Raw genomic sequence first — 7,337 nt, forward strand, 5'->3', positions numbered from 1 at the left:
TCACCCAAGCGTGACTGCCCGAGGCCCCTCCTGCGGCGGCGAGGGAGCTCCATAAAAGCCCAGTTGCGACCCGCTCTCTGCACCCCATCCGCCGGCTCTCACCCCTCGGAGAGGCGCGCCCGACAGCACAGCACTCGCCGCCCGGCCACGCCCGCCCACAAGCCACCGTGAGTGCCACAACCCATTTGACTGGGAAGGGAGCGAAGGAGGTGGGAGCCTGTAAACTTTCTCGAGGCTCGATCTCACCCTCTGCGCAGCCCTGGGGTCGGAGGAGGGTGGCACCTGACTCCGCGCGCTCGGTGCCCCGACGCGCGCCAGCAGCTCTTGGCGGAGAAATTCCACTTGCCTCTTGGGGTTCGCTCCAATTGCTCGTCCGCCCTTTCTCCAGACCTTCCCGGTTGGGAGGTCCCTTTGGATTATCTTTTGGCTGAATGGAGGGAGAACTAGGGGCCCCTATCCCAAAGCAGCTGGAGGTTTCCCTAGGAGGGGGGTGCTGGCTGTCAGGAGACCCCGGAGAGCGGTGCGCGGGAGGAAGGCTTCCCAGGCAGCGCCTCTAAGGGGGGAATCTCTCGCGCTCTGCCTCCTCTCCGGATCCTTGGAATCCAGGCTGAGAGTGGCTGGCCCAGGAAAGCGTCCTGTTTCCCCCTCTCCACCGCGGTTGCCATCCTCGGGTCACCGCCTTGTCACTGTTGAATCCCTGCAGCCAGGCTGACCAAAAGTAACAGAGAAGAAAGTTCTTCTCCGACAAGGGTTGGAGCGAGAGAGGAGGAAAGTGGTCACGTCTTTACCCAGCAGGAGGAACTTCTAAATATGTTTTTAAAGTGTCTGAACTGGCGGGGCCCGCACCCTGTGCTCGCCGGGCGACGCTTGGTCCCTGCCACAGAAGTTGCACAAAGTTTTCAGGTGGGGCAGAGGGGCCGGGCCGGGGCAGGAGGTGCCCCGGGCCCGCGAGGTGGAGCTAGCGACGCTGGGTTCTGCCTGCGGGACTGGGACTGAGAGCTTCGCGGCGCGCGTGGCAGCAGGGGGAGGGGCGCGGGACCACGGGGCGACTGTGTTCTGACTCTTCAGGCCCTTTATATCGCGCTTTCTGTGCCCTTAGATGCTAGGTAGCAAGCGACTGGGGCTGTCCGGGCTCACCCTCGCCCTGTCCCTGCTGGTGTGCCTGGGCGCGCTGGCCGAGGCGTACCCCTCCAAGCCGGACAATCCAGGCGAGGACGCACCTGCGGAAGACATGGCCAGATACTACTCCGCGTTGCGACACTACATCAACCTCATCACCAGGCAGAGGTGGGTGGGCGCCGCAGGACGGACTCTGAACGCTTGCACCGCCGGAGGTCCGGGGGCTTTTAGCAGACTGCGATCGGTTCTTTTTCTTCTCTCTCTCCCAGCAGTTAAGTGTAAGGCACACAGCTCTAATGTCTGTGGGGGACCAGCTGCAGAAACTGGGCACTTTCCCTCTGCAGCTACAATCACAAAGACGCGCGCCTCAGACTCAGGTCCCACAGGCTAGGAAGCCGGCTAGGGCGCCCACCCCCACCCCCCGCAACCCGCTTGTGGTTTTTTGTTCGTTTGGGTTGATGTTGTTGTTAGAGCAGTGGGGGCCCGTCTGGAAACCTCATGGAAACGTGCCAGGTAGAGGGATAAGAATGCACCAGGCAAATGCTGTAAGGACGAGGGCGAGCAGGTGAACCCCCCCACCCCCACAAAACCAATAAGGAATCAACAGCGGGGTTGCCATCCTGCCCCCCGAGTGAATTAAATGACAGCATTTAGAAAAAGACAAATATCTGTAGAATTGTTTTCTTTTCTACTGCACTGTGTGTGTGTTTGTAGTTTCAACCCCATTATACAGTATAAGAAAACCATAAAAATGCCAGAATTAACTAATATTAGTGATCCTTTGCAATCTTATCAACTTAATGACTAAAAAGTAATCATATGTTATATCCTAGTAAACTTCCCAGAAAGTTACGTGCTTCAAATTCTTGCTGTGCTATCACATAGATCAGACCAGAGAGCTTATACAAACAAAAAGATACTGTTTTTTCTTTAAAAATACCTTCTGTTTTGTAATTAGTTATAGTATAATACACAGTCGAACTCATTTTTGTAAAGATGATTGCTATAAAGCTTTACCTTTGTTTAACGCTTTAGTATTTCAAAATGTTTTCATAAGTATTATCTCATTCAGGCTTTACCTTAAAGCTTTGAAGTGCATATAATTATCTCCATTTTGCAAATCGTAAAACTAAGGACATTTCATAAAAGCTTTGTAAGGGTGATGGCATTGAACCCTGCTGTTGATTTCCTTGGGTGTTGTCACCACCATCAATAGTTGATGTCATCTCTAACATCTCTGATGAGAAAAAATACGGGAGAGGGGCTTGAGTTTCATGGCAAGAGATTTACTTACATGGAAATGAGCTGGTCCCTGAGGCAGTTTCCTGTCTCATCTTCATATAACTTCATCCTACAAGCCATCAGAGGCTCGCAATATCCACCCCTGCCCTCCATTTCTCACTCATTGCCTTCCCACTACGCCCACTCATATGCACATGATACACTTTTCAAAATTACTGTCATATGTGAATATGTTTTAATTTAGCATAAATGGTAATCTGATATCATTATCTTCCTTTTCCCCACTCAGTTGGTGTTTTTAAGCTATCTTCTTGTTGCTGTGTATACACTGGTTCATTACTTCTGAAAGCTGCATGGTTTATTCTACAGGGTGTGTCTATTTTGCCTGGAGAGCCCCCTGATGAGTGGTTCTCAACTGAGGGTGATGTTATTCTCCCCAGGACGTTTGGCAACGTCTGTAGACATTCTTGTTTTCACAAGTGGAGGTGGGCATCTCTTAGGTAGAGCCCAGGGAGGCTGCTCAACATTCTACCATGCCCAGGACGGCCCCCACAACAGAGAACATCTGCTCTACAATGTCAGCAGTGCTGAGGCTGAGACACTCAGCCCTACGTTAGTTCTTCTCCATCCTGGTTGCACATTAGAATCACATGGGGAGCTTCTCAAATACACTGATGCTGGGCTTCCCCCTGACAAATTAAATCAGACCTGCTGGGGTGGTGCCTGTGCTTTATTGTGGTTTTTAAGGCTCCCCAGGTGATTCAAATACGCACCCTGGTTTGAATCTCTTTGCCCTGGAGATTAAATCTTTGCAAGTGAAAGCATTATAGAGAAGAAGGGTAGTTCAAAATTAATTAGAGAAGAAAGAAGACTGAATAATGAGGGGAGGCTTTGGGATGGGGGCTTCTAGACTCGGGAGGATTTGGCCAGAAATAGGGATGTAGTTTGTGACCGTGCAAGCCCTGGTATTGCAGATTTAGATTCTTTCCTGGTAAATTGGAGAGCGTAGTTGCCAGTTTGTTAACTCACTAGAGCATGATGATGTTAAATACATTAAGGTTGCCCAGGAGTTTTAAGATTAGTAAAATCAACTGACGGGCAGAATAAATAAGTAAAGGCAGCAGCCTAGAGCCTAATATCTCAATTCTAGATAACCTTTGAGAAAATCTAAAAATGATGAGAAAGGCACAGGGGCTGTTTTGTTTTTGTTCCCCTTGAGTCTTAGTAAGGAACAGTAATAGGAAAATCTTTCCAAAACGTTTAGAATTAATTGTGCTTGGTAGGCAGTTAGAATATACCCCCATCAGCTTTGTTTAGTTGTTTTACCTATTAGTAAATCAGTCCATGCCAGGTTAACTTTTTATTTGTAAACAAAGTGGCTGCTGGTATCCAATACCTTTTTTTGGGAAAGGAAAAAATAGCTCCTTCTTCTTCTTCTTCTTTTTTTATTAAATCATAGCTGTGTACATTAATGCAATCCTGGGGTACAATGTGCTGGTTTTATATACAATTTGAAATCCTTTCATCAAACTGGTCAACGTAGACTTCACAGCATTTTCTTAGTTATTGTTTTAAGACATTTATATTCTACACCTAGTAAATTTCACATGTATCTTTGTAAGATGTACCGTAGGGGTGGTCCCACCAATTACCCTCCCTCCCCCCATCCTCCCCCCTCTCCTCCCCTCCCTCTCCCATTTCCCCTGAAAAAATAGCTTCTTTAAAAACAAAGAAGCTATTTTGGTATACACTTGTCTGACCTTTTTCCAGTGTCTGGGAACAGGTAGCACATATCACTCTGGCAGGTAAACATAGCCTCACGTTCATATAGTGTCCATCTCTAGCCACAGGAGAAAAATAAACATTTTTATGGACCAGTAAGAACCCTTTATACTTCCAAGGAGGCTGAACTCACAGTATGGGGGAAGACTGTTAGCTTAGACCCAGGATCTGCTGGTAGCTGTTAGAATGGACGCATTTCAACAGCAATAATTTGCATTTGCGTATCACTTTGTCACTTTCAAAGCATTGTGACTCATATTTCACATCGGATTTTCACAATGACTCTGATTTAAGCAGGGGTTATGATTATTATTATTATTTTTTAACCAACGAGAAAACTAGGATTCAAAGACACAGGTGGGTCTTGAATGGCAGTCTGCTGATTCTTTTCCCCCCTGGCGTTGTTTCTGAAATATCATCTGGTCTCCTTGTTAAGGTTTAAACTGCTGTGTATCATCAGAACTATAGTCAATTAACTAATTATGCAAACATTGTAAGTCCTAGTTATAAAAATGTATCTGTATATGTACTATCTGTGGTAGCATTAAAAGGCAAAGATTTGACTAGGAATTTTGGTTGGGTTTAAACAATCTGCGAAGTTATTTATTAAGCATTTCAGCAGAATTTAAATATGTATGCAGTTTGAAATCATGTTTATGATGTTTCTGGTAATAATATATGTTTTGTACACCCACATTGCTTGTTAGCAGATGAACAACTGAAAATAACTTGTAGTCGTTTACAAAAGGCTATCTTCTTTTCTCCTAAAGGTTTTTATGCCTATGCCAAACTTGCTTTAAAAGACCTTTTTCCCCCCAGATATGGAAAACGATCTAGCCCTGAGACGCTGATTTCAGATCTCTTGATGAGAGAAAGCACAGAAAATGTTCCCAGAACTAGGTATGGCTTGTTTGGGGACATTGTTGCAGAGCTCAGGGTGTCTGGGGAGAGAAGTCAGAGATAGCTGCCTGGTGGGAGGCTTTGGGATGCAGGCTTCTAGAAGAGGGAGGATCTGGCCAGAAATAGGGATAAAGAATCAAGGAGGGACCTTTTCTTTTCATGATCTCACTGCCAAATCTTTAGACTTCTATGGGATAATATTTCCTAGCCCAGATCACTTGGGACTCCTTTGAAAATTTTAAATATATGTGATTTTTAACTCAGAAATTACACTACATTGAATTTCTAACATTGATAGAAATGGGGGCCATAGCATCTCCAGCTCTAAATTGAAATGACCAAGTGTCCATCTTTGGGCTAGAATAAGGTTTAGTTTTTATACATGTATACTATGTGGAATGTCCAGATGTCCTAGAAAATGTCCCTCATGGTTTTTACTCTAACCTTCTTGGTTTTACATGAAGCTGTAGCTACATCAAGTGTGTCTGAATACTTTTTGACATATTTTAGTTTAACTGATGTCCCATAGTAATTTATTATATTCAATGAATGAATGTTGAAGATGTTATTCTTAGGAACTTTCCTGTAGCCTCAGGGCTTTCTTGGAGTGTGAGTCTGGCTTGGGAAGAGGTACCCACCTACACCTGGGTGTTAAACGCTGGGCTAGGATTCTCTGGCACCACCGGAGCTGGCCCTCCTCCAGTTTCATAATCACCTGCTTCCTGCCTCCATCCACAGAAGGAACAGGACGCACACTGGTCGCCCACATGGTGGCCTGGCAGCCTAAACACAGGCTCTACAATGGCAATAACCAGGTTTCCCAGAGGAGGTCACTAGAAGGCTTGCTTAGGGAGTGTGACTGTCATGTGACTCTTCATGGAGATTCTCCCTAGAGAATCACAGGATGGCCCACTGGGCCACGTACTTTCTTCCCACACTCCCTCAGTTCTTCTGTGAAGTGATCAGCCAGAGCAAAGGGTGCATGGATAGAGCTGTCAGATTTTACACTAAAGGAAACAATCATTTGAGCTGGAATAAAATTCCAGTGCTCTTGTTCCTGGAAACACCAGTGAATGCAAAGGAAGCAGGCAGAAAATTCATAAGGGTTTACTAAGCAATAAATACCTTTTTTATTTCATTGACATGCATATTATGTTTGCCACAATAAAAAGCTTCTGGCAGGGGATGTCTACTTAGGATTAGAAACATGACAGTCCAGACTTACATAGAGCCTCACTTTGTTTTGTGCCAAAGCGGTACAGTTTGTGTATGAAATAAAGTTAATTACAGCCCGATTGACAGACTCCATCATGGGCAGTTAGAAGGAGACAAAACTTGCAGTTGCCTGTGAGTGCTATTTTATTAAAAAGCATTCTTATAGTCTAGTAAATAGCAACTTACTGCATTAAAAGACTTATACAGGAAACCAAAAGAAGCATATTTAGAGTTTAGTAACAACCTTCTTGTTACAGTTTCACGTGCTTTCTGTAATTTTCATCTTCAGGAATATTGCAGAGTTCTTTGGGCCCTTTGATATATGCAGAGCCTTTAAAATCCTATTCTGAAATCTGCTGGAAACTCCTGTTGACAGCAGTGAAAGCTACTCAGCTGGGTGTTTGCACTTTATGCCACTGTTTTGAGGTCTGATAGTCCACGTGGTTTCCTACGTAGAATGCCACCACTTTCTGGTTATCTTTTTGTTGAGAACTGAAATGTCACTCTCTTGCCAGCAACCCAGGCACTTGGGCAGCTTCTCTTACACGCTTTTTTTCTTATGTTTTACAGGCTTGAAGACCCTTCTATGTGGTGATGGGAAATGAAACTTACTGTCTGGTCTCTTCCTCTTTTCAACCCATATGTCATCCTGTAAAGCTAGAGTCTGCCCATCCTACTACTGCATGCAGCCTTTGTGCTGAATTCTGTAATGTTTTCCTTTGTCACCATTGTATGTATGTGCGTTTAAATAAAGCACCATGCATTCAAAAGTGTATCCTCCTCAATGAAAAATCTGCATTGAAACAGAATTATTTTCAGTTATTCATTATATTACAATCTCCCAGAAGGGAGGGGATTCAGGGTTTGTTTCAGTGATATTAAAGTCATGGCTATAAAGGATAGAAAGATATGACTATTGATGGTAATCAGGACTCGTGTGTGTGTGTGTGTGTGTAGCTTATGGAACCATTTGGAGCTGGCCATCAAGGGGATGCTAATGTGGGGAAATGTTCTGAACTTTCCACCCCATTCACATGGAATCCTTGTTAACCTTGTTAACCTCCTCCGTGGGCAGAAAG

At 45.2% G+C, this 7,337-nt stretch overlaps 1 protein-coding gene across 1 annotated transcript; it reads left to right on the plus strand.

Moving 5' to 3' along the window:
* Nucleotides 1-85: 85 nt before the first annotated feature.
* NPY (neuropeptide Y) lies at nt 86-7,031 on the plus strand. The gene is made up of 4 exons (XM_003788509.2): nt 86-167; nt 1,100-1,287; nt 4,963-5,043; nt 6,829-7,031. The coding sequence occupies exons 2-4, from the start codon at nt 1,100-1,102 to the stop codon at nt 6,851-6,853; spliced, it is 294 nt and encodes a 97-aa protein (XP_003788557.1). The 5' UTR covers nt 86-167; the 3' UTR covers nt 6,854-7,031.
* Nucleotides 7,032-7,337: the final 306 nt, after the last annotated feature.

The sequence above is a fragment of the Otolemur garnettii genome, unplaced genomic scaffold (genome assembly GCF_000181295.1).
Source record: "Otolemur garnettii isolate 467f Iridium unplaced genomic scaffold, OtoGar3 scaffold00028, whole genome shotgun sequence".
NCBI lineage: Eukaryota > Metazoa > Chordata > Mammalia > Primates > Galagidae > Otolemur > Otolemur garnettii.

Bases quoted from the DNA above. Each gene is read 5' to 3' on its own strand.
- NPY (XM_003788509.2), top strand. From the start codon at position 1,100: ATGCTAGGTAGCAAGCGACTGGGGCTGTCCGGGCTCACCCTCGCCCTG. The intron at 1,288-4,962 runs GTGGGTGGGCGC...TTTTCCCCCCAG, and splicing joins AACCTCATCACCAGGCAGAG to ATATGGAAAACGATCTAGCC. The intron at 5,044-6,828 runs GTATGGCTTGTT...TATGTTTTACAG, and splicing joins GAAAATGTTCCCAGAACTAG to GCTTGAAGACCCTTCTATGT.